The sequence below is a fragment of the Sander lucioperca genome, chromosome 11 (genome assembly GCF_008315115.2).
Source record: "Sander lucioperca isolate FBNREF2018 chromosome 11, SLUC_FBN_1.2, whole genome shotgun sequence".
Taxonomy (NCBI): domain Eukaryota; kingdom Metazoa; phylum Chordata; class Actinopteri; order Perciformes; family Percidae; genus Sander; species Sander lucioperca.
In genome coordinates this window covers 5950046-5976671 of record NC_050183.1, presented here as the reverse complement: position 1 = coordinate 5976671, position 26626 = coordinate 5950046, and the positions used below count along the sequence as shown (strand labels likewise).

Sequence of the window (26626 nt, the reverse complement as noted above, 5' to 3'; positions counted from 1 at the left end):
ATGTCTATCTGTGCTGTCAAATTATATTACTGTAACAATTCATATCCATCCATTCCATAAGATCCCGCTGATCAAACAGACACACTCAAAACAGCTTGTCCGAAATTGCTTTTATCATCTTAGGAACATCTCTAAAATTCGCAAAATGTTGTCAAAGAAGGATCTGGAAATGATAATTCACGCTTTCATATCAACAAGACTTGACTACTGCAACTCTGTTTTTACCTGTCTGAATAAGTCTGCACTGAACAAACTGCAAATTGTTCAAAATTCTGCTGCTAGACTTTTAACAGGTGCCCCTCGAAGGTCCCATATCACTCCAGTCTTGTCGGCTCTCCATTGGCTCCTTTTAAAATTCAGGATTGATTTTAAGATTTTAGTGCTGACTTTCAGAGCCTTAAACGGCCAGGCCCCACAGTACATCCTGGACCTTTTGAAGCCGTATTTCTCTGGCCGGACTCTTCGGTCCTCTGGCCAGAACTTGCTTGTAGTCCCTAAGACTCGTTATAAGACCCGAGGGGACCTGTCTTTTCAGTCTGTTGCTCCCAGACTGTGGAACGACCTGCCCCTGTCCATGCGTCTGGCAGACTCTGTTGTCTCTTTTAAACAGGATCTGAAAACATGTTTATTTAGAAAAGCCTTTGGTTGATGGGTTTTCACTAGTGTCACTTTAATTTTACATATGTATATACATTTTATATTGTTTGTTTTACCTATTCTTTTGTACAGCACTTTGTGATTTTATCTGTGAAAAGCGCTTTATAAATAAATTTTACTTACTTACTTACTTTTACTTAAAATTCCCCAAGATGTTTCATACACATGCCGATGTTTAACATACATTTTTACATATGTTTCACTCAGTAGTTTGTTGCACAATTTAGTATGACTGGTGGTTAAAATACAAAAAACTAAGCCACGTGCATCTTTCCTCTTCCTCCTCTCTTTAGATATTGATGAGTGTATTGTGAATGGGGTGATGTGTCGCAACGGCCGCTGTGTCAACACAGAGGGAAGCTTCCAGTGTATCTGCAATGCTGGCTTCGAGCTCACTCCTGATGGAAAGAACTGCATCGGTGAGAAGCTAACCCAGTAACAGGTCGAACTTCACTTGAACTTTTGACCTTTATAAACGTGAACTTAATTCTCCTCTCATTTCCCTCCAGATCACGACGAATGTGCCACCACCAACATGTGTCTTAATGGCATGTGCATCAATGAAGATGGCAGCTTCAAGTGTATCTGCAAGCCTGGCTTTGCTTTAGCACCTAACGGACGCTACTGCACCGGTATGAATGATTTATAAAGTACAAACACAAACCTCAAGTCTTGGGCCAAACAGGCTGCTGTGTTGACAGATTTGGTGTTTGTTGAAGTCCTGCAGATCCCTTTTTAAACCCATTTGTGTTTTGTCTGACTTTTTGAAACAATCCAGAAATTTCAGAAATAGATAGATAGATGTATGAATTTATGAGTCTCTGTTGAGTAGGAAGCTTCAAGAGTAGCTGCCATTTTATTGCAGTCACACCATAACATCGACAACACAGGTGCATATCCCAAATACAACACACATCAATCTAGATAACACCCCATGATCTGATTCCTTATCAAGCTCTCTGTGATTTCTTCTCATTATTGTATGTCATGAATTTGCATATTTTAAATTGAGCAGTAAGAATTGTATAAGCAGAAGAAAAGTTACAGATGGACTTAACCTAGGGGACTCATTTTATTTTTGCCGAAAAATTATAAGCCTTTTTTTTTTTTACTTTCATTTTGCCGTGTTGCTCATGAGTTGGCTGTGAAATCAGTGAAAATTGAATCCTATGAAAACAGTGACTTGCATAATCCAAGATGGTTGAAATTTCTTGTACCTACTATATGTTCTATATGGAATTATGAAATAAACACTCACCATTAGATGTATAGGAAACTCATAATCCTCTTTTGTTTACCAATTGAAATAGCCCATTCTGTACACACCTTAGCTCATAAACTGAAGCTGACACATGCCGCATACATTTTCTGCCCTCTCTTCATCAGACATCGATGAGTGTCAGACTCCTGGCATTTGTATGAACGGCCGCTGCATCAACTCTGAGGGCTCCTTCCGCTGTGAGTGCCCTCCAGGCCTGGCTATTGATGTAGATGGGAGAGTGTGTGTGGACACACACATGAGGACCACTTGCTATGGTGCCATAAAGATGGGCACATGCTCGCGGCCGTTCCCTGGTGCAGTGACCAAGTCTGAGTGCTGCTGTGCCAATGCTGAACATGGCTTTGGAGAGCCCTGCCAACCCTGCCCCTCCAGAAACTCAGGTAACATCTTTCATTTACTTTACACTGTTTTTTTCAATTCTTGTAAATCTTGGTTGATTTTGTTTAAGTTGCAAAACATAATCTAATGTGTTTTTTCATCTTATCCTGTATCTTTCAGCTGAGTTCCAGGCTGTATGCAGCAGTGGTATTGGCATTACAGCTGATGGCAGAGGTTAGTATGTTGTTCATGAATGTGGATGTTCCCACATTGCTGTTTATCAGTATTTATCTACGTACATAGCCTAATACCTATTCTATCCTAGACATCAATGAGTGTGCCCTTGACCCGGACATTTGTCAGAACGGCATATGTGAGAACCTGAGAGGAAGTTATCGCTGCATCTGTAACATCGGTTACGAGTCTGACACCAGTGGCAAAAACTGTGTTGGTGAGTCAGAGTGTCTCCATGTTTTTATTGAGAAGAAGCAGCACATCCCTAACTAGCAGCGTTTGCCATATTTCTGTCTTAAAGTAAAACTGTGTACCATCCTGTGGCCACAACTTGTAATGAACAAGATAAAGCAAAATGCTAAGACAGTGCAACAGCAGCACAAGTAGAGAAGAGTCATCAAATTGCACAGCAGTATCTTTCCAAAGTTTGCTAACATTAGCCACCACAAGCTACTGGTAAGCAAGCATCTTATGCAGCAGCAAGAAGTGCATTGAATTAAGGAAGTGTGTGTTAAATTGCTTATTAATTAAACTTGTCTTACACGAGATAATGTGTTTTTTCTTTTGTCAAAAGTTAGTCTCACTTTAAAGGCCACTGCTCCTGGTTTGCATGATAGCCCTCTAATTAGAAATGTCATAAACCTCTGTTTTCTAACCATTGCCTTCTGTCGCCTCCATTGCAGACATCAATGAGTGTCTGGTGAACCGTCTGCTTTGTGACAACGGTCTGTGCAGAAACACTCCCGGCTCCTACACCTGCTCTTGTCCTAAAGGATTTGTTTTTAAACCCGACTCTGAGACCTGCGAAGGTGAGCACTTTCACGCGCACATTCTCACTTTGTGCTGTCTCACATCCAGATGTATTTTGTCGTTTTTACCAACAACTAACAATCAAGGTCGATATGAGGTGACATTATTACCAGATGTGTTGCATTTAGTTTCCAGTAAACATGTGGCTCATGGAAAGAAGGCACACACATTGCGTTTGCCAAATGCTGATGATGATCCATTTCAATCAGCCTCTCAGCCTTGACCTCAGGTGTGTGTTTGCACATGTTTCAGATATCAACGAATGCGATTCCAGCCCGTGCATCAATGGAGCGTGTCGCAACGTGGCCGGGTCCTTCAACTGCGAGTGCACCCACGGCAGCAAGCTGGACTCCACCAACACCATCTGTGTGGGTAAGACATCTGTGTTCCCAAATGCCTGACGCAAATTAGAGAAGCACCGCTGGGTCCTAGAAACTGCTTGTGTGAGATTATGATTACACACTTGAGACACGAGTGTCAAGAGGAAATAATTGGTGCAAGGGTCTTTTTGTCTAATCATTCTAATCGAGGTTTACTCTTTTTTGTAAACGAACACTGAAGTGGTTCAGGTTTCCAGGAGCCATCCAGAAACATTATCATCCTCAGATGTTGGGCAAAATAACACGCTAAGATGATTTATTAGATAAATACTTGCATGCACAGCCTTGGTTCACATGGAGATTGCTTTACTTCATAGAGATCCGCTTTAGATTCAAAATGACATGTGGTATGTAAGACTCTCTGCTGAGGTTAAATATTCCACTTGTTTGGAAATTTCTTACTTTTGGGAAATCATTGTGAGAAAGCTACATGCTAATACAGAATACAGATGTTATTGTAAGTGGATGGAGAATGAGTCATTAAATAAATACTCATACATATTCCATGAGCTGGCTCTTTCAGCGGTCTCCAAATTCCTCTTGTTTGGTTCATTTCTGTTTTATGTTTTCGAGCCCATCACTCAGCGAGGGGAAGAAAGGGAAAGTAAATTGTGGTTTTGTGTTTGGGTGGTCTTGTGGTTTTGTAAAGAAGCTGTCACTGATATGACTGTACACTCTTTTAGTTCATTAGGAATGGAGTAGCATAGGATTAAATGTAATGATGCATGGGCTTTATTTAGCTCAGCGTGTAGCCAAAGACACAAGTTTTATGGCAGTGAGGAAAGTTGAAGGTGACATTTTGATTGTGTTTGTGGTGTATTTTGTTGCCATAGTTAAAGGTACCCTGTGGAGATTTTGACCACTAGTGGTGCTGTGGAGTAATTCTGTGCTCTAATAGCACACACAAGGAAAATATTTAAATACATTGTCTTTGCAAATGTTTTATGAAGAACATACTGTTAGGCCTGAAGGATAAACACAGTTAACATTCAGTGTTAACTTTACAAGAAAACCCCCCCACCAGGTAAGCAAGTCTTCTCTATTGTTGCTCCACAGACAGTATGAAGAGTACGTGCTGGCTGACGATACAAGACAACCGCTGCGAGGTCAACATCAACGGAGCCACACTGAAGTCTGAGTGCTGCTCCACACTGGGAGCCGCCTGGGGCAGCCCCTGTGAACCCTGCGAGATCGGTCAGTTCTCACACACAGATGCTGCAAATGTTTCGTGCCAGTGTGTAATGTTTGTAATTCTGTCCATTTTTATGCTAAAACTTGAAAAGGTTTCAGTCCTCCAGAGTTAAGGTCTTGTTCAAAAGCCTCTGAAACAGCATTTAGATTAGTGTTTACCGAACAAAGTCACAATTGAAGGGTGGTTTTACATGAACTGCTTTACAGTTGCACTTATTATTATAAATACATTAATAATACATAATCATCAAACAAATCAAAAGAATAAAGGAACAAATGAAATGCAGGTGGGTTGTTACTTAGCTCTATTTGAACATGTACTATATATATATATATATTTAATAATATATATTTAAATTAAATTAACTAATATTTTCTGACATTTTGGCAAACCAATGTATGCATACATACTCTACAAACAGTGCTTATACATAAAATATCTTCATTACATTTCCCCTCAGACACCGCCTGCTCTCGAGGGTTTGCTCGTATGAAGGGCCTCGTCTGTGAAGGTAAGAACATTTGATAACTTAATGAACGGTGGCAAACCTGCAGCCTCCTTTCATCCAACATCGATGCCATGAAATCATCTTTTTGTCCTTGTAATGTGCCTTAATATTCTCCCTGTAGATTTCTTTTGAGAAAAAGTGTGTTTCACCTTGTAATTCTTTACGGTTCTTAAAATGTCCCGCTCCCTGTAGACATTAATGAGTGTGAGGTGTTCCCTGGAGTGTGCACAAATGGCCGGTGTGTGAACACTCAGGGCTCGTTCCGCTGCGAGTGTGCTGAGGGTCTCACCTTGGACAGTACTGGACGCACATGTGTGGGTAAGAGGACTGCACAACAAATAAATCAGACATCACATCCAATGAAACTGTTATTTCCAGAGGTTATCATGTCACTGCTCCTTTAGGACAAAACTTGGAAACAGAGAGGTGACTTCATTTTTGATTTTATATAACAACTTTTCTAGATACGCGTAGTGAGCAGTGCTACATGAAGTGGCACGAGGATGAGTGTGGCGAGCCGCTGCCAGGGAGATACCGTGTGGACATGTGCTGCTGTTTAGTGGGTTCTGCCTGGGGCATCGACTGCGAGGAGTGTCCTAAACCAGACACACCTGAGTACAGAGCCATCTGTCCCAGAGGGCCCGGCTTCGCCAACAGAGGAGAAATTCTGACCGGCAGGCCGTTCTACAAAGGTACCAAATTGTTTCCACTCACTGCAAGTTGACACTTTCATCCTTGAAAGTGCTTTGTGGAACAATGAGTGTGTACATTTCTTGGTAGAACCCTGTATTACCAAAGTGACAGAGAATAAAGTTCAATCTGTAACAGCCATACTTATGTAAAATATTCATCCAGTAAATTGTATTATTTTGACCAAATTATTTTAACTGCATGTCTTCCCCTCCAGATGTAAATGAGTGTAAGGTGTTCCAGGGGCTGTGTACTCATGGAACTTGCCGGAACACCATCGGCAGTTTCAAGTGTCGTTGCAACAACGGCTTCGCTCTGACCGCAGAGGAGAGGAACTGCACAGGTACGAGAGAGGGAGTCAAATTTATTTCAGCGAAATGAAACATTTATGTCACAATTAGTGAGGAGTTAGTCAGGGTATCTTTTTATTGTCTTTGTGTTTCAGACATCGACGAGTGCCGCATCTCCCCGGACTTGTGTGGTCACGGTGCCTGTGTCAACACACCTGGCAGCTTTGAGTGTGAATGTTTCGAGGGCTATGAGAGCGGCTTCATGATGATGAAGAACTGCATGGGTAGGTTGGAAACAAATCCACACACACACACACACACACACACACACACACACACACACACACACACACACACACACACACACAATTACACAATTTCAAATGATACACCCTGTTTGAAGTCATGTCCACAGTATGAAACCACAGATCACCTAATCTGTCCATTACTTCCATTGTCCATTACATCCCTGTTTTACCTCTTTCTATTCATCTTTTCCTCCTTTCTTCCCTCTTTATCCCTCCTTCCCTGGCTTCCTCTCTCCTGACAGACATTGATGAGTGTGAGAGAAACCCCCTGTTGTGTCGTGGAGGAACCTGCCTGAACACAGAAGGGAGTTATGAGTGTGAATGTCCCACCGGACACTCGCTCAGCAACGATGGATCTGCCTGTGAAGGTGGATCATAAATATCCATTCCCACACTTGGTGTTATATGTCATTCTCAGCACATCACATTTTATTTTAAAAGCTAGTGCACTTGAAACCTATGTCAAGTCCTGAAAAAGTACCTTTCTCTTCTGGATCTTTTAGTTTCAATAAAGTAGTGTTGTAAGTATTATTCATGATTAGGTACAATACACTACATGGATTATAATGCATAACTTGTTTGGTTGTCCTGTCAGATGTGAATGAGTGCCAGCTAAGTGACAACTTGTGCAAGCATGGCCAGTGCGTCAACATGCCGGGAACCTACCAGTGCTCCTGTGACACCGGTTACCAGGCCACACCAGACCGACAGGGCTGCGTTGGTGAGTGGAACCAACTTTATCAAAAAATTGACACCAATGTTGGATAATTGGGAAATTATCTTTTGTGTACTGCCCGTCATTCTAATATAATGAGACCTAGATACCTTAACTGTAATTGTGTCCTTTCTCTGCAGATATTGATGAATGCACCATTATGAACGGAGGCTGTGAAACCCACTGCACCAACTCAGAGGGCAGCTATGAGTGCAGCTGTAGTGAGGGCTATGCTCTTATGCCTGACCTCAGGACCTGTTCAGGTAATAAAACACAGGATGTGTTCAGTTTATCTGGATTTCAATTAAATAGTTTTAAAGAAACTGAAACTATAAATAAATGCAACAATGGCATAATGTGATATTTTCGTAGTTCTCCCACGAAAATAAAAAAATTATGTTTTTCTGTCCGGTCTTCTTCATGGCGTTTCCACCTATATCACATTGACATTATTCTGCTGTTTCTTTTAGATATCGATGAGTGTGAGGAGACTCCAGACATCTGTGACGGAGGCCAGTGCACCAACATTCCCGGGGAATACCGGTGTCTGTGTTACGATGGCTTCATGGCCTCTATGGACATGAGGACGTGTATCGGTGAGAGGAAACACAATACTTAGAATATGAATGTAACTTGGGAAATCTTCAAATCTGCGGGACTTCCTCTTAGTCTCATGATCTCTCACTCTAATCTCTAAAGGCCAGAACATTTACATATTATGTGTGTCTGTCCATCCCTGTCTGCCCAGATGTGAACGAGTGTGACTTGAACCCGAACATCTGTCTCCACGGCGACTGTGAGAACACCAAAGGCTCCTTCATCTGCCACTGTCAGCTGGGATACTTTGTCAAGAAGGGATCCACAGGCTGCACAGGTACACACACGCACACACACACACACACACACACACACACACACACACACACACACACACACACACAGGCTGAGAGGTCTGGGCCTCTGTGTGTCCATATCTGAGACGAGTGTTGATACAGTTCACCCATGCATACAGTAGTTCCAGGTCTGCAATTGTTAAAATGATAATTTATGAATGACTCACTTCTTATAGAATTAAAAACTATCTGCTAAGCAAAAAGCTAATTTTTCAAATATCTTTGCTGTTTACATTCTTTTTGTTGTTGTTTTGTTTAATATTCAAATGGAAATAACTGGTTCACAAATGTGTGTTACTGCCTGTTCATTGGCTAATTGATCTCTATATCTCACCAGATGTTGATGAGTGTGAGATTGGGGCTCATAACTGTGACATGCACGCTGCCTGCATCAACGTGCCTGGAAGCTTTAAATGTCGATGTCGAGACGGCTGGTTGGGAGACGGCATCAAGTGTGTGGGTGAGTACATATTCAGACCAGACACGTTTTTAAGACAAAATAAAGGAACAAAAGTATCCTTTACACAAGAATATTCAAATTTGTAATTTGTTTCTCACGCTTTTTTCTCTCTCTTTCTGCAGATCAGGACGAGTGCTCTGTAGAGGACCATAACTGCAACCTCAATGCAGACTGTGTCAACACACCGGGATCCTACAGGTGTACATGCAAGGAGGGCTTCAATGGAGATGGATTTTCCTGCTCTGGTAAGACTGCTGAAACTATCTTAATGAATCCTAATTGAATATTAGCTACTGTGTGTGTGTGTGCAGTGAGCTCCATGCACAGTAAGTTTATAATGCACTGCTCTGTTCTGATTCAGACATGGATGAGTGTGCAGACAACGTGAACCTGTGTGAGAACGGCCAGTGTCTGAATGCTCCAGGTGGCTACCGCTGCGAGTGCGAGATGGGCTTTACGCCTACAGAAGACAGCAAGGCGTGTCAAGGTGCTTGACTCATTCTGTCACATTTTATTCTTTATACTTCTTCTTTTTTTATTCAACTAACATTTTTTCTTTGTCGGCTTTGCCACAGACATCGATGAGTGTAATTTCCAGAACATCTGTGTATTTGGAACGTGCCAGAACCTTCCAGGGATGTTCCGCTGTGTGTGTGATGATGGTTACGAACTGGACCGCAGTGGAGGAAACTGCACTGGTCAGTGTTGCCCTTCTGTAACTTTAGTTTTAAATTCACTTAGTTCAGACACAGAACAGACTCAAATAGCTTGGCTGAGTTTCCTCAACAAAAACAGCCTTTATTCATGCATTGTATTACTATTTAAAATTCTTTGAAAACATATCCAACATATACAAAGATGCATCTACTACCATTTGTTTATTCCCTTCATTTCTCAGTCTTTTTACAGCTTACCTTCAAATCACCCTTCTGTTAGTTTGTGACATACGCAGGATTTTAAATAATTAAAAGTGGTATTTTTGGTTCCTGTACCTACAGCAGCATATAAACTAATAGGCTCATACATTTCAGAAAGGTGTCTGTTGTCTGGTATCTGTTGCTGAGCTTGTTTGTCGCTGTGTAATGCAGACATCAACGAGTGTGCAGACCCTGTGAATTGCATCAACGGGCTGTGTGTGAACACTCCAGGAAGCTACCTGTGTAACTGCCCAGCTGACTTTGAGCTAAACCCCACTGGAGTGGGCTGCGTCGGTGAGTGACACTTAAAGCTGGCAGATTGAAATAAAAACAAACCCTTTTAAAATTAGCAGGTTTTAATGAAGGAGATTGAGATTGATTTTTTTTTTTTAAATATGAGAACACAGTGACAAGATGCTGCCTCCTATCCCAAAATGTAACCAGTGAGGACAGATGACAAATCAAATTTGAGTTCAAAATATTTAATAAAAATGTAATTAGACCACACTTTATTTCTTTTGTACACTCGCACATTGTAACGTACTGTTACATGGAAGTGAAGACTCCCATGAATTGATAAGCAAATATGTGTCTTTCTTAGATACACGTGTTGGCAACTGCTTCCTGGACATCCTTGCACGTGGTGATGGAGGAATCTCCTGTAGTGCGGAGATCGGCGTGGGTGTGACCCGGGCTTCCTGTTGCTGCTCCGAGGGAGGAGCCTGGGGAAACCCCTGTGAACTGTGCCCTGCCCCCAACTCCAGTATGTATTACAGGACTGATCGATTACCAATAATATTTACTGCAAAATGCACGTCATAGTTACTCAGATTTGTTGGTCAGTTTATGTTTTAGCAGTTATTTATTATTTGCTTTTTTTACACTAACTTGCTGTGTGTTTCTATCTTGTCTGTAGCGGAATATAAGACTCTTTGTCCAGGAGGAGAGGGATTCAGACCCAACCCCATCACTGTTATCCTGGAAGGTAAACCATCCAGCTTTCTCTGTTTTCCAGTCTATTGAATTAACATCAGAAACCACAGCTAGCACCGGTGTAGCAGGAAAACTCTAAACTTTGGCTTCTATTTCAGAATTAAAAAAACGCAATTTAACATCAAATCAATACATTAGCGACATCTATCTGGATCTAACAGTTTTAATTCTTTTCTAGATATTGATGAGTGCCAGGAGCTGCCAGGTCTCTGCCAGGGTGGAAACTGTGTTAACACCTTTGGTAGTTTCCAGTGTGAGTGTCCAGGAGGCTACTATCTCAATGAGGAGACTCGCATCTGTGAGGGTAAGAACTGAAAGAGAAATCATACTGAATGAGGTAATTGACTGGAAAAGATGTTTAGCCCTCTATTTATATGTATGTATGTATGTATGTATGTATGTAGATCACCTATGAAGGGAAAATGAACACCCTGCTCTCACCTCGTATTTTTATTATCTGTCATTACATCTTTGCGTGCAGATATCGATGAGTGCACGACCCACATCGGGATCTGTGGACCTGGTACCTGCTACAACACTTTGGGCAACTACACCTGTGTGTGTCCCCCTGAGTACATGCAGGTCAATGGAGGAAACAACTGCATGGGTGAGTGGGAGAGACCTCTCTTGGACCTACAAGAAAATATTTACTCTCTCGTGCAAATAAACGTATTCAAAGTTTGAAAAGTTGCAAACATTTCTAAATGTCGGCTTTTCAGCTTTTGGAATTAAAGGACTGTCTTCCTCTTTGTAATACAGACATGAGGAAGAGTGTGTGTTATCGTAACTTTAACGACACGTGTGAGAACGAGCTGTCCTTCAACATGACCAAGAAGATGTGCTGCTGTGCCTACAACGTGGGAAAAGCCTGGAACAAGCCATGTGAGGCCTGTCCAACTCCTGCTACCAGTGAGTGACAATAAATACACTAAAACATACTCTGAAACAGCTGTTGAAACATCGCTATATGACTACATTTTATCACTGCCACTGAGTGTCTCCTGTCCTGTCTGTTCCAGCTGAGTACCAGTTACTGTGTGGTAACCAGGCTCCTGGCTTCATCATCGACATCCACACTGGCAAGCCAATCGGTAAGGTCATTACAAGGTCAAAGCTGGTGCAGTGCAGTTTGTAGTAAGTGGTGCTGTTACAAAGTACAGTTTGCCTAATAACATCCTGCTGTGTTGTTTTGTACAGATATTGACGAGTGCAGGGAGATCCCTGGTATCTGTGCCAATGGAGTGTGTATCAATCAGATCGGGAGCTTCCGCTGTGAATGTCCAATGGGCTTCAGCTACAACAACATACTGCTCATTTGTGAAGGTAAAACTCGCTTGATATGTTTTCTTCTGTCCTCTAACTGTGTCTGTTGCAAGAGAAGATAATGGTAATCACATCCACATATTATAAGACAATGCGAACAGGGTGGTGCTACATAGATTTCTTGCTCTTTTGCTATTTCTGTGTTTCCTTTTTTGTCTCTCACTCTCGACACACACACACACACACACACACACACAGACACACATTCATTCACACACTTATACCTCCCCCTCCTCTCCTCTTTCACCCTGCTGCTGAATCATTGCATGCTTATGCTTTATACAGTATTAAGGATATACTTACTGCTGATACTGATGATAACACCTACCTCCATTTCAGCACTAAATCACACCAACACGCCCATACAGTCTCTCACACACACACACACACACACACACACACACACACACATACATAGGATGAGAGGCAGTCCACTCAGTGCAGTTAATGCTGCCTTTTTCAACATGAGTTATGCCCTTGTAAAGACAAGTATAGTGGCTCTGAATGAGAGCACCTGCCTGGACCTTCAATCACCCATAACCTGCCAGCGACTGAACCTTACCAAAGCCAAACTGGATCCGCTGTGTTTTCTCTCCTGCTGTCCACAAGCCGACTGCCTGCTTTGACCAGACAGTTATGGTGCCTGTGATTTATGTCCACTGTTTCTCTTTTTCTTCCCCCTGCAAAGATATTGATGAGTGTAACAGCGGGGACAACCTGTGCCAACGCAACGCCAACTGTATCAACATTCCAGGCAGCTACCGCTGCGAGTGCTCGCCAGGCTTCAAATTGTCCCCCAGTGGGGCCTGTGTGGGTGAGTCCAGCCTGTCTGACAGGCCTTAATGGGGTTTCCTATCTTAAAATAGCAGGAAGGTGGAATGATTGTGTTGGTGATGTGAGGAAAATGTTAAACATGGACATCCCTTGTTGAGGGAAGATTATTGTAATTTGCATTTACGGGAGAGTGGAGAATCTGCTGAGGTATGTTACTTTACACCAGCCTTTGACTAAACACAACACCAGTTTTTCCCAGGTGGGGTTTTATTCTGTCATAAACAAATACACATAAAACACGTGTCCAAATATTCACAAAACCAAAAAAGGAGAAAACCAAAACAAAGGACAGAAGTTAAATCCAGCATGGGAACTGGACCTGTAGAAACAAATTAAACAAAACAAACTATAAAGCATACAACACAAACAATGCATAAAATCGAAGCATAACACATGGCATGGTCTGTATATAAAATGGGATTTGTACATATAAAGTGCTTGTTAGTTGCAGCCCTTGATAATACGTCAATATTTTTCATTTCTGTTTTGTTTTTCAGACCGTAATGAGTGCCAGGAGATTCCTAATGTGTGCAGCCATGGAGAGTGTATTGACACGCAGGGAAGCTATCGTTGTCTCTGCCACAACGGCTTCAAGGCTACAGCTGACCAGACCATGTGCATGGGTAAGAAGCACAATCTTAAACTATAATATACACTATATAATTTATGAACACTGTGTTGCATGTAATCCTGCAGAGTAAGTCAATACCGTATACCGAATACTGTCTAACCCACTCTGAATGTTGTTCCTTCTGTGTGTATCTTAGACATCGATGAGTGTGACAGACAGCCATGTGGTAACGGTACCTGTAAAAACACAGTGGGATCCTACAACTGCCTCTGCTTCCCTGGCTTCGAGCTAACACACAACAACGACTGCATGGGTATGGATCATTTACTGTTCTGCTTATTTCATAAATTTTTTCATTTTCTGATCATTTACTGTTATACAAAGGTCAGCAGCAGTTAGTGGTTTCTCTTAAAGGTCAAAGTCTTGACACGGGTTTAGATTAGGGCTGGGCAATATATCGATATTATATCGATATCGATATATGAGGCTAGATATATGACACGTGTTGCCTTTTCCTGGTTTTAAAGGCTGCATTACAGTAAAGTGATTAGTGAGTAGTTTTCTAAACTTACTAGACTGCTCTAGCTGTTCTATTACTTGCCTTTACCCACTTAGTTATTATATCCACATTACGGATGATTATTTATCAAAAATCTCATTGTGTAAATATTTTTGAAAGCACCAATAGTCAACCCTTCAATACCACCACAATATCGATATCGAGGTATTTAAAAAATATTCTGATATTTGATTTTCTTCCTATCTCCCAGCTCTAGTTTAGATATCATATTGTTGAAGATTACATCGATAAAGTCCAATAAAAACATGCTGCCCTTTTCTGTAGCGGTATTACATAACAACATCTGATGTTGCTGTGTTTTGACTTTTCTTGTGTAACAAAGACAATTATACACGAGCCAGTTTTTTCAGAAGCTCTTGATGCCAGGAAAAACATACATTTCTTTACTTTTCTGTCTGTTTCCGGTTGTGTTTGTCGATGGATATCCAAAATCACAGGAATGTTTATAAGAGTCCTAATCCTCTCAATGTTGACCTTACAGACATAGACGAGTGCAGTGCCCTCCAGGGCCAAGTGTGCAGGAACGGACAGTGTATCAATGGACTCGGTTCTTTCCAATGTCTCTGCCATGAGGGTTATGAGAATACTCCAGATGGGAAAAACTGTGTCGGTAAGTCGGTGATTAAATATACAAGAAAAGTAAGAGCATGGTGGCATTTAAAGATTTCCGTACAGTACAGTTTACACAGACATAAACACACATCTGATTTGTACATTGTCCCATTTTTCAGATATCAATGAGTGTGTGAGTCTGCCCGGCACTTGCTCTCCGGGAACTTGTCAGAATCTGGACGGATCGTTCAGATGTATCTGCCCGCCTGGCTATGAGGTGCAGAATGACCAGTGTATAGGTAAGGCACAAACTTACACACATATAGTACATACAGGGATAGACACACTTCAGTACAGACTAATGCTCCACACATACTGAGGGCAACCGAGCCATCTGCTCTTCACACACATTCACAAATGCACCACCACCGTCTTCTCACCTGCCTTGCTCCTCCCTGTTCTCTTTTACGCTTCTTTTCCAGATATCAACGAGTGTGAGGTGGAGCCCAACCTCTGCCAGTTTGGCACCTGCACCAACACCCCCGGCAGCTTCCAGTGCACCTGCCAGCCGGGCTTCGTACTCTCTGACAACAAACGCCGCTGCTACGGTGAGAGAAGTTGTTAGTTAACAACTTGAATGAATATGGTAATCTGATATATTTTATCTCACTTACAAATGTGGTGGAGGAGGTTTGTGTCTTTGTGTCCCATGAAATGACCAATTACTGTCCATCTTTTTCTTATGGCAGATACCAGAGAGAGCTTCTGTTTCACCAAATTTGAGGCAGGCAAATGCTCCGTCCCCAAAGCTTTGAACACCACTAAGGCCAAGTGCTGCTGCAGCAAGATGCCTGGAGAGGGCTGGGGACTTCCCTGTGAGCTGTGCCCACGAGAGAGCGAGGGTGTGTAACACAGACACACACACACACACACGCAGAGCTTTTATGAAGACATCACATGCCCACAGACATTTGTAAAATAATGAAGCTGACCTTTTTCTTTTGGTAAATCTCCAGCTGTTTTCGACAGTCTGTGTCCCTTTGGCCACGGAGCAGTACCTGGGCCGGGCGATGCTCGTGAAGGTCAGTGCTACAACGTAGATCGATTTTTTTTTCATTTAGTGGCCAAGTGTGGAGGTCTTGCATATGTTTAAAAAACATGCTAATTTCCTTGTGCTCACTTTAGATATGAATGAGTGTCTGGATAACCCAGGCATCTGCACGAATGGTATCTGCATCAACACAGATGGTTCATTCCGCTGTGAATGCCCCTTCGGATACAACCTGGATTACACAGGAGTCAACTGTATTGGTGAGATGTTTTCTGAAATTAAAATTAACAATCTACAACGTTGGAATCATAAAAGAAGTATTTAGAAGAGTATTTTGAGTATTTATACTGAAACAGCCGCAATTAAGCAGACAAAGAAAAATCAATCGGCAGGACTTCTTTTAAGGAACTTTAATGCCATGTCTCAGAATATATCACCAGTATTATCAACCAGGTGTGATGTTGTTTTTATCACCAGCAGCAGCTTTTCCTGCATTACAGCCTAATCTATTTTTGGACTAACATTTTATCAGCTAATGAGGGCTTTTAAAGTCTCAGGTACAATATAAAATCTTCATTGGTTTTAATTGCCACCTCTATCTATACCCCCCTCTCTGTCTTCTCCAGACACCGACGAGTGCTCTATAGGAAACCCATGTGGAAATGGAACCTGCACCAATGTGGTGGGAGGTTTTGAGTGTTCGTGCCAGGAGGGCTTCGAACCCGGACCCATGATGACCTGTGAAGGTCAGTCACTTACACAGTAACACTCACATTGACAAAGGTACTTTTTAAAAAATGACAGTAAATTAAACAAACCCGTCTCTCTTCTTGACTCCAGACATCAACGAGTGCTCCCAGAATCCTCTGCTGTGTGCCTTCCGGTGTGTAAACACCTTTGGTTCCTATGAGTGTATGTGTCCTGCTGGCTACGTGCTGCGAGATGACCAACGCATGTGCAGAGGTGAGAGGGCGCAGCAGATTGCCTTTTTGTAAAGTGTCACTTTTATCTGCTTGATTCCTGTCATCTCTGATTTCACTCCTTTTCTGTGTGCTGTAGTACACCACTGAAAACAGGATATAACAGATCTCATTTTAGCTGGCTGTTGTAGTTTTACCTATTGGCCATCTCTCATTGTCCCTCACCAGACCAGGACGAGTGCTCTGAGGGTCTGGATGACTGTGACTCCAAGGGTATGACCTGTAAGAACCTGATTGGCACCTTCATGTGTATCTGCCCTCCTGGCATGCAGCACAGACCCGATGGAGAGGGATGTATGGGTGAGTAAAAATGTTTTAGCCAATGTGAGAGGTTCTCCTCAGTCGTCATCCAATATCTACTGTTTTTACTGGATTTATCCACCACTTCGCTCTCTTCATCCTCCCGTCCTTTTGCTCTGTATGCTGGCAGACCTGAACGAGTGCCGCAGCAAACCTGGCATCTGTAAAAACGGACGCTGCGTCAACAAAGTAGGAAGCTACCGCTGCGAGTGCAATGACGGCTTTGAGTCAAGTTCCACTGGAACTGAATGTATTGGTAAGATCACTACTGCTGAAGAATATGTAGTCACACACTGTGGGGGTGATAACTGAAAGTGTACTTATACTCGTTTGTTTTAAATTCAATTGAAGTTTAGCAACCAAAACATTTTTTTTTCCCAAACACAGACAACCGAAAGGGCTACTGTTACACAGAGGTTCTGCAGACGATGTGCCAGCAGTCATCCACCAACAGGAACAGTGTGACCAAGTCTGAGTGCTGCTGCAACATAGGCCGAGGCTGGGGCTCACAGTGTGAGCTCTGCCCGCTACCTGGCACCGTACAGTACAAGAGGATGTGCCCACTTGGACCTGGCTACACCACAGACGGAAGAGGTGAGTCGCACAGTAATACTACCGATTGCTTTTATGAAGTAAAACAAACAAAATCTTCAATGCAGCTTCAAGAAAGAAAGCTCACGCTGTCATAAATAAGCTTTAAAAGACTCTTTGTTGAATTATGTGTTTGGCAGTGTGAGAACCTGTCTAATTCAGATCACTTTCTAAAATGTCTCCGTACTTTCAGACATCAATGAGTGCCAGGTGATGCCAGATCTGTGTCGGAACGGTCAGTGCATCAACACCATCGGATCCTTCCGCTGCCACTGTAATGTGGGCTACAAAACCGACTTCACTGCAACCTCCTGTGTTGGTAAGGCTGATCTCTGTCAGGCTAATACTCTCTCTCTCTCTCTCTCTCTCTCTCTCTCTCTCTCTCTCTCTCTCTCTCTCTCTCTCTCTCTCTCTCTCTCGTTATTAGTCAATTTGGTTTCAAAGGCTTTTGTTTTTTATAGATACTAAATATTGCTACAGAATTTAAGCATTTTTTTTCTCTGTCTGCATATTACAGATATGGATGAGTGTGCTCTGTCTCCGAAGCCCTGTAACTTCTTGTGTAAAAACACAGAGGGCAGCTACCTCTGCTCCTGCCCCAGAGGATACAGCCTGCAGCCAGATGGAAAGACCTGCAAAGGTAGGTGGACTCTTGATTTGTGTTTGTTGGTTATTTCATAGCTTCATAAAAGCCATTAGATGCTATTTAATGATCTTTTTAATAGTTAACCATATTAGTAGTATTGTCGCCCTCAACACATCGGCAGGCTGGGGGCTGTTTGTTACTATTATTATTGTGTGCTACAAATGAAAAATTGCTCTCATATCATTTTTTATTAACAAGCTTTATAGCTTTGAGACTTCTATGTAATTTGGTTTTGATGGACGTTGAAGTGCTTTTTTCTTTCCCTCTAAGATCTGGATGAATGTTCGACCAAGCAGCACAACTGCCAGTTCCTTTGTGTCAACACCATCGGAGGCTTCACCTGCAAGTGTCCTCCCGGCTTCACACAGCACCAGACTGCCTGCATCGGTGAGTACAAGACAGAAAGAGATCAGTGTTACTCTGCACCGAAAAAAACAAAACGTGCATCTTTACTTCAAATGAAATTGGTTTCTTCTCTCTTTGCAGACAACAATGAGTGTTCCGCTCAGAACAGCGCATGCGGATCCCGGGCCTCATGTGTCAACACACCTGGTAGTTTCAACTGTGAATGCTCTAAAGGTTTCTCTTTGGACAGCACAGGCATCGAGTGTGACGGTGAGCAGACACAGAAACCTTTACATTTAGTTTAATATAGTTTGGAGAGGAAGGTCTCTCATGCAGGGTCCTTTTCAGTTCCAAAATCACGGGAACATTGGGTCCTGCTGACGTGTTGGTTATCAAAGGTGGCAGAAAATAGTGGTTGCACTGCTGAAAACGAGAAATGTAAAGTCTTTATTTTCATTTTCCTCAGATGTGGATGAGTGTGGCAGTAACCACCGCTGTCAGCACGGCTGTCAGAACATGATGGGAGGTTTCCGCTGCGGCTGTCCTCAGGGCTACGTGCAGCACTACCAGTGGAACCAGTGCGTGGGTGAGTTACACTGACTCAGTCTGTGAGTTTGTTAACAACAAAGGCACCAGAACACATTAGTATAGAGGATTACTTAGGAATTCATTATGGTTAAAGGCTTTTAAGGCTTAATATAAGATTGCAAAAATATGTTCATCTATGGTTTAATTTCATATAAAAATCCCTGATTCACGTAAGGAGAAATGTGGGAGGGATTAAGGCAAGGCAAGGCAGCTTTATTTGTATAGCACATTTCAGCAACAGGGCAATTCAAAGTGCTTTACATAAAAATGATTACAGTTTTTCTCAGTCGCTTTGGTGCATTTCTCACATCACTATTTACATTTGCACAACAGTTAATGCAGTTCTCAAAACAATTAGTACAAACTGCAAAACCTAGTTGATAACCTGCAAAAGCATGTCACTTGGTCAAAATGGATAGCTCATTCCTCAAAAGCAAGTATTCATGTCAATGAAAGTGTCAGTGTCATCAAGATGAAAAGTCCTGACACCATTGTGTATGAACAAGATAGTCAAATGGCTTTGTCATGTTTTCATTATGTCAGTTTACTCTGTAAATGTTTTCCAGTGCAAAAACGTCAGATCTTGGTGACACTACCTGAAAATGCTCAAGACAGCACTATATACTATTTGCACAGCCATTTGAAAAATACAGTAAAGTTACACATTACTGTATTTAGTGAGGTAAATGAGTACAAGACACTGAATATGTATGTTTCACATTTTTACTGCATATGCTCTTTGCAATTCTAATTTGTTCACAGCATTGTGCAAAAGAAAAAATACACCCTTATTTATAACAAACATAAACTCCCTTTGGGTACAGCTGTGCACAACGGTAAACAATATTGCAGTACATATTTGAACTGAACATACAACATACATAGTACTGTAATCATTCATGAACATCCAGACGTTCCTCTCTGTCTGGCCACATATTTTCATCTACATCACAGCAAATATCATCTCTTGCAATGCATGAGGAGAGGAGAGTATCTCCTCAAGTGGCGAATCCACCCTCTGCAGGACTCTGCTGTGATGTCATCACATGCTGCATCCATGGCCGCTAGCAGGGCCATTTGGGTATGTGGATGCCGGTCATATACCTTCCACCTCCAGGAAGAGAAAAACTCCTCTATTGGATTTAGGAATGGTGAGTAGGGAGGGAGATATTCCACCAGCATCCTATTACGTGCTGCAAACCACTGTCTGATGACATCTGAGTGGTGAAAACGCACATTATCCAAAACAACAACATGCTTGTTCAGATGGTCTCCAGTTAGACCCCTCTCATTCTCAGGGATTATGTCCCTGTAAAGAGTGTCTAAAAAAGTCAGCAGATGTTGTGTGTTGTATGGACCAAGACGGGGGATACGGGTGAGGACGCCGTTTTCTGGCGGCACACATAGTAATATTCCCTCCTCGTTGGCCTGGGACATCAATGGTTGCTCTCTGTCCAATGCGATTCCTTCCACGTCTTCTACCTTTTGCCAGATTGAAACCCGCCTCATCAAGGTATATGAATGTGTGCAGCGGTTCCCTGGCCTCCAGCTCCAGTACATGCTTTATTACAGAAGAGATGAGAAAAACTATAACAACTTTTCCTGTGTAACATAATGCATAATGCAAACATATTGTACAGTATGCACTGTGAATACACATACACAGAACTGTCATGTAAGTGTAGTGCATGACACTACACAAAGTAAACAGTTTACAGCACTGAACATTAGAATATGCATAGAACACATACATGTTTTACCTGTACATACTGGTGACGGATCTCCTTCACTCTGTCGCTGTTCCGTTCAAATGGCACATTGTACAATTGTTTCATGCGCATTTCATTCCTCCTGAGCACTCTGTCAATTGTAGCGACTGAAACAGATTCAATATTCCCAAAGACGTTGTCATCCTCTATAACAGCACTTTGTATCTCTCTCAACCTTATGGCATTGTTTGCAATCACCATTGCACAAATGGCTTCCTCTTGTTGCGGAGTAAAATACGCCCTCTTCCACCTCTGCAAGGTTGTCTTGCAATCCTGTGTGGTGCAGAGTAAAATTACAGTAAATATGGCAAATCTTTACTGTAACACTACTGTACGCTAAATGTGTGATGCAGTAAAGCTGTACGTCTAAATGTAAAATGTACAGTGACAAGTTATTGTCCCACTGCAAGCTTCATGTATGACACAATGACAGTAGTGCAGTGCAGATTGTTTAGTGCTGAATTACTGTCCATTTATATACACATGAATGTCCTAAGGGATGTATAAGCATGAGATGCTTGCAGTGACAGGGCAGGAACTGACCCTGTGATTCAGTATGAGAGTGTGTGTCATGGTGGTAGTGCAAATAGGTCCAATAGTGCAAGGATAAAGTCTAGAGACCAGCATTAAATATGGACAATATAAGAGAATAATGTAAACATAGTAATATAAAAACTATAGCAGTGCAAGGATAAAGTTTAAAAAAGACAGCATTAAATATGGGCATTATAAGGGAATAAAGTAGACAGTAGGAAAGACATAAAACACAAGAATTATATGAAGGTAAATATGGTGCAAAAAGGGAGAGCTTGTAGAATACAATGTGAGAACTTGCAGAACAAAAAATCTGAACTTGTATGTTAAAATTTGCACTTGTAAAAATTTAATTTGCACTTGTAAAAATAAAATTTGCACTTGTAAAAAATATTCACACACGTGATCTGAATTTGAAGTCATACAAAGAAAAAAAACATGAGAGCTTGTAAAAAATATCTGAACTTGTAAGTTGAAATTTGCACTGTTAAAAATGTTTTGTAAATAAATACCTTTTAGATTAAAAGGTATTTATTTAGAAGCGGGCTGGCTGCTAGTTAGCTAACGCTAGCATGCTATTCCACCAAGTTTCCATGCTACATAAATAAGCCGGACAGAGTTGTCCCTCATCTGGCGATAGAAACCCTGCTTTTCCCATAGACTGTATATAAGAAGGCTTTTCCCGTTCTGTTAGCTCAGAGCTCCACAGCCTAAGTCCACAGGTACAAATTAGTTTTGCACCAAATGTATCGTCAAGAGTGTTGTGAAAGTCGAGGTGCGCAGATTCGCCACTTTGTGATGCGAGAGAGCACATATGTGAAGTTGCAGTGACAGAGATTCGAGAGGTTGTAATCACTGAGTTGTGGTTGTGATGGAAAATGAACCAGAGTAAAAAAAAAAAGAGTAAATGTTGCATTATAAGTTTGCAGCTGTCATTGTGTTCATGTAAATATCAATCTACACATTTGTGAATATTTTTTCTGTAACTTCACATTCAGAATACAGGTGTGTGAACATTTTCTACAAGTGCAAATTTCAACTTACAAGTTCAGATATTTTTTACAAGCTCTCATGTTTTTTTTCTTTGTATGACTTCAAATTCAGATCACGTGTGTGTGAATATTTTTTACAAGTGCAAATTTTATTTTTACAAGTGCAAATTTTAACATACAAGTTCAGATTTTTTGTTCTGCAAGTTCTCACATTGTATTCTACAAGCTCTCCCGTTTTGCACCATATTTACCTTCATAGAATTATACTAAAGCATTTGTTTGAAAGCACTCTTTAAATTTTGATGTAAGAATTATCTATAAAGATAATAATCTTGTGACAATATAGGCACATCATCATCACATCATCATCACATCATCATCACATCATCATCAACGTGCAAAAGAAATGTTACAAGGCATGTACTGGATCTTGTCCTAACACATTCGCCTTCTCATTTTCGGTCTCTGCACTTTTGTCTCTTTCCTCCGCAGATGAAAACGAGTGTCAGGCAGCAACAGTGTGTGGCTCTGCCTCCTGCTACAACACACTGGGCAGCTTCAAGTGTGTGTGTCCCTCTGGCTTCGACTTTGAGCAGGGCGCTGGTGGCTGCCAAGATGTGAATGAATGTAGCACGGGCAGCAACCCCTGTATTTACGGCTGCTCCAATACCGACGGAGGCTACCTGTGTGGCTGTCCTGGAGGTTTCTACAGAGCCGGACAGGGGTGAGGGGACACAAATTAAAAATATAAATTTAAGCAACTGGTATTAGAAAAGTGGTGTCACTAGACACTTTTTTTGAGTAATTCCTGGTGGCCACATCTCACCATAGGAAACCATTCAACCATGTTTCATGTGCTGGGAGTATTGCCCATGAATTTGAAATTAATTTCCTTCCCTGTTACTCAACATACTAACCTCTCTTGTTGTTTCTATCCAGTCACTGTATGACAGGCTCAGGTTTCCCAAGCCAGTTTGTGGAGGGTGATGAAGACGATGACAGTCTGTCTCCTGAGGCCTGCTACGAGTGTAAGATCAACGGAGGAGGAGGAAAGAAGGGACGACATAAACGCAATGCTGATGAAAATGGGCTCAACCAGGTACGTGTGTTGACAAACTGCTTCTCAATGCTCGTCTCATTGGGTCACTTTTGAGAATTCAAAATAAGGCTGTTCTGATGTATGAAAATGAGTCTGTTGGGGTCTTTATCTGATTGTGTGATGTTTCTGCATGTTTCTTCTCTTTCCTTCTGTCCTTGTCCACGCTATAGGAACCGGCACTAAGTATGGCCAGCATAGACACCCAGTCCTCCATCCCCATGAACCTTTCTCTGTCCTCGCTGCTCAACAAGGAGCCTCTACTAGAGCTTCTGCCTGCCCTGCAGCCCCTGGAGCACCATGTACGTTATGTCATCACCCATGGCAATGCTAATGAACACTTCCGCCTTCTGGAACGACGCGATGGAAAGAGTGTGCTCCGGCTTGGCAAGAGGCCGCCTCCAGCGGGATCCTACCGACTAGAGATCGCCAGCCTGCGGCTGTTTGGGCCCCGAAGACTACACCAGCTGGAGGAGCAGCACGACACTGACTACCTACAAGGGGAAATAGGAGACGCTCTGCGCATCAAGCTCCTCATCCACCTGCACTGAGCTCTGAGTGCGCTTACAATCCAGTCCTGGACTGATTCCTAAAGCCTTTGAGTTCTAACCTTCCCTTTTATCAAATAACTCCTCCCTTCCAGCTCCCCCCTGCAGGACCACCCACACCCCAACAGGGGTAATCAAGGGCTAAGAAAGACTGAGTCAATCAGCCCAACTCTACCACCACTTTGTTACTGTTTATATTATTATATGTTCATCTTGTGTGTTTTTTTTACCCTGACTACACTTCCTCTTGCCCCCCCCACACACACACACACACACACACTCTTGTACCTGACCTAGCACTCCTTCTCCACTGAGAGAGCCAGTGGAGGAGATGGCAGAGAGGTGCCCTGGTGCTTGGACCATAGGCCCCTAATAAAGACAAAATGGCAGACAGATGGTTCACAAGTCCATGAAGCACTTTTGTCGACAAGCAAAACAAGAAACTAAACAGAAACAGAAATGAAGTGCTGAGAGTGGCCAAAACTGTCTTAATGTAACGTGTGGTAGTATTAAAATCAATCAATTAAAAGGATCTAAAGTGATGTCTTTTTGCTTAGTGTTATCAAGAAGTGATATTACGGCTAAATATTAGGGGTTGGGTGCCGTCATGGTGGTCCAAGGACTCTCTCACCTCTCTGTGATCTTGGTAAAAATCACAACACTGGGGAACAAGGTTTGTCACGTCTGCCCCTCTCAGTATTATAGTGTGTCATTTAATGTATTTGTGCTGTTAAAAAAAAATGTTAACACGAAGGACTGCAACATTTACACAGCATTTCAGGTTCTTTAGTCCACAGCGGTCTGTTCAATAGCTGGATGACAGCCAATTTTTAGACGAGAAAAAACAGCAAGCTGTGTTCATCTCTGATGTAACTGACTTCTTTCCTACCTGCGGGCAGCTGCAAGCAGGGATTAGCGTGTTTGCGTGTGTGTACTGTCATGTTTGGTTACCTCAGTACTTTATGGACACCATGCTGTGATGCTGACTTTGAAACAAAAGAGGGTGCTAGTGTCGCTCAGCATCCATCACAAGCAGGGATCACAAACAGCTAGTAGCTCGTAGACTTAAAAGAAGATAGATCAGGTCACATTTTTATTGATCCTTGTGGGGATCACGACTTCGGGTGCACCGATTCTGGACCTGAGAGCCATCTTTTTTTTTAAAAAGTCTTTTACCCTTGACGGCTGTCAGAGGCTTGTAGCTTCTCCTGGTTCTGCATTTTTCAAACAAACCCCGAAACAAAAATTCTTCAGGAGAACAGAGCTGTAGCTGACAGCCGGTGTTGGGAGGCTGAACTTGACTATAAGCTGGCTTTATCTGACTTCTTTGACTTTACCGTGAGCTTGATGTCTGAGGTCTGAGCCTCATTTACAACACAAAGAGACACACAGCTGACTACAGTCTCAAAGGTACATGACATGTTAACCTAAGCTGTAACTAAAGGTAGTGCTTTACAGCGTAAGGGCACGCACAGGTGAACACGAAACCTCACAAAAAAAAAAAAAATATATCCATCAGGTCATCTTTCATTTCTCATGATTAATTTTTCTCTCAAAGAGAAAAAAGGTGCTAGATAAAACCATCTCGTACGCTGTACAAAGAAAGTGCAGTCTTGAATCTGGATTGCAAAAATTAACTTTTCTTTTGCTAGGATTTTATTGTGTCTGTGTTTGTCTGTCTTTTGTATAGTCTCAGTGCTGAAAAACCAATTATTATCAAACTTGCTTCTTGAAAATTAAATTGTATATTTTTAAGTGGAATGTAGATGGGTTGTTTTTAAATGTCAGGGCTGCCGAATCAAATGCTCACAGTAAACCCAAAATGTAATGCCTTTACGTGCTGTTGACGTTGTCTTGTTGAGAAAAAAAGAAGCAAAACCAACAAAAATGTATTTGTTGATCACTGACTTTTGACGTTTTGTTCACCAGTCAAATCAGACATCATCAAAAATAAATCAAAACATATCAGACTTAGAGATAATTAACATTCCCATCAACTTGTATCTCATATGAGCTTACACTGTCTGTACATTGCCACATGGATCAATGACCATCTCCAGCTAGGATCTATGGTGCTTATCTTTTTCTCTTAACAGTCAAGGTTGCTGCACTCTCCCACAGCCTATGCAATGTTTATAATACATAACCATTTTTCTAACCTGGGAACCTTTGTATACTTTGTATCTTTCTTGTCAGTTTGTAATTTTTCTTTTATTTGCCACTATGTTTAAAAAAGGCAGTGTTGTGTGTGCTTACTGTATCTCAGCTTCAGTGTCAAACTTGAAACAATACTTTCATCATCATCGGCTTACATTAAAAGATGTGCTTTATACTTTATATGAAATATTCACCATAAACCTGACACTTGTTGATGCCCGAGTCCAGCTGGAAGCTGAAATGACAATCATCTAGTCACACCACATTTACTAGGCTGGCGATCAATAAATCAATCAACCTTCATGAAACATCTTTTATTATCCTGAATGATCATCATTTTTGTGCAAAGACAAAAACCAAAGATTTATAACATCAAATGGCAGTCTGTAAAATTAGAGTGATTCACATAATATTGTAAACTTTTGTCCAGTGACATTAACGGCAATAAAGTATTGTGGGTTATATTTTTAAGTCCTGTGTCCTGAGTTATTATTTTCTCTTGTGTGTAAATATACATGGCTA

The 26626-nt window shown here is 41.8% G+C and overlaps 1 protein-coding gene across 2 annotated transcripts in view; it reads left to right on the top strand.

Moving 5' to 3' along the window:
• fbn2b (fibrillin 2b) overlaps positions 1 to 26575 on the top strand; it is a 71343-nt gene extending 44768 nt beyond the window's left edge. The window contains exons 14-65 of one of the 2 annotated variants that reach the window (XM_031307237.2): positions 951 to 1076; positions 1167 to 1289; positions 2044 to 2319; positions 2438 to 2491; positions 2583 to 2708; positions 3175 to 3300; positions 3554 to 3673; positions 4738 to 4875; positions 5334 to 5384; positions 5574 to 5699; positions 5846 to 6073; positions 6289 to 6414; positions 6517 to 6645; positions 6912 to 7037; positions 7265 to 7390; positions 7525 to 7647; positions 7855 to 7980; positions 8133 to 8258; positions 8615 to 8737; positions 8860 to 8982; positions 9099 to 9224; positions 9313 to 9435; positions 9826 to 9948; positions 10256 to 10417; positions 10571 to 10639; positions 10826 to 10951; positions 11129 to 11254; positions 11407 to 11556; positions 11667 to 11738; positions 11845 to 11970; positions 12659 to 12784; positions 13302 to 13427; positions 13572 to 13688; positions 14437 to 14565; positions 14687 to 14806; positions 14990 to 15115; positions 15257 to 15409; positions 15524 to 15589; positions 15693 to 15818; positions 16185 to 16304; positions 16399 to 16521; positions 16707 to 16838; positions 16969 to 17094; positions 17226 to 17432; positions 17623 to 17748; positions 17947 to 18069; positions 18346 to 18462; positions 18562 to 18690; positions 18887 to 19006; positions 22796 to 23027; positions 23243 to 23402; positions 23573 to 26575. In XM_031307237.2, coding sequence (XP_031163097.1) covers positions 951 to 1076; positions 1167 to 1289; positions 2044 to 2319; positions 2438 to 2491; positions 2583 to 2708; positions 3175 to 3300; positions 3554 to 3673; positions 4738 to 4875; positions 5334 to 5384; positions 5574 to 5699; positions 5846 to 6073; positions 6289 to 6414; positions 6517 to 6645; positions 6912 to 7037; positions 7265 to 7390; positions 7525 to 7647; positions 7855 to 7980; positions 8133 to 8258; positions 8615 to 8737; positions 8860 to 8982; positions 9099 to 9224; positions 9313 to 9435; positions 9826 to 9948; positions 10256 to 10417; positions 10571 to 10639; positions 10826 to 10951; positions 11129 to 11254; positions 11407 to 11556; positions 11667 to 11738; positions 11845 to 11970; positions 12659 to 12784; positions 13302 to 13427; positions 13572 to 13688; positions 14437 to 14565; positions 14687 to 14806; positions 14990 to 15115; positions 15257 to 15409; positions 15524 to 15589; positions 15693 to 15818; positions 16185 to 16304; positions 16399 to 16521; positions 16707 to 16838; positions 16969 to 17094; positions 17226 to 17432; positions 17623 to 17748; positions 17947 to 18069; positions 18346 to 18462; positions 18562 to 18690; positions 18887 to 19006; positions 22796 to 23027; positions 23243 to 23402; positions 23573 to 23950 — 7007 coding nt within the window. In that variant the 3' untranslated portion in view covers positions 23951 to 26575. The remainder of the gene's footprint in view (positions 1 to 950; positions 1077 to 1166; positions 1290 to 2043; positions 2320 to 2437; positions 2492 to 2582; positions 2709 to 3174; positions 3301 to 3553; positions 3674 to 4737; positions 4876 to 5333; positions 5385 to 5573; positions 5700 to 5845; positions 6074 to 6288; positions 6415 to 6516; positions 6646 to 6911; positions 7038 to 7264; positions 7391 to 7524; positions 7648 to 7854; positions 7981 to 8132; positions 8259 to 8614; positions 8738 to 8859; positions 8983 to 9098; positions 9225 to 9312; positions 9436 to 9825; positions 9949 to 10255; positions 10418 to 10570; positions 10640 to 10825; positions 10952 to 11128; positions 11255 to 11406; positions 11557 to 11666; positions 11739 to 11844; positions 11971 to 12658; positions 12785 to 13301; positions 13428 to 13571; positions 13689 to 14436; positions 14566 to 14686; positions 14807 to 14989; positions 15116 to 15256; positions 15410 to 15523; positions 15590 to 15692; positions 15819 to 16184; positions 16305 to 16398; positions 16522 to 16706; positions 16839 to 16968; positions 17095 to 17225; positions 17433 to 17622; positions 17749 to 17946; positions 18070 to 18345; positions 18463 to 18561; positions 18691 to 18886; positions 19007 to 22795; positions 23028 to 23242; positions 23403 to 23572) is intronic. The other variant, XM_036007262.1, reaches the window with a different exon arrangement.
• Positions 26576 to 26626: the final 51 nt, after the last annotated feature.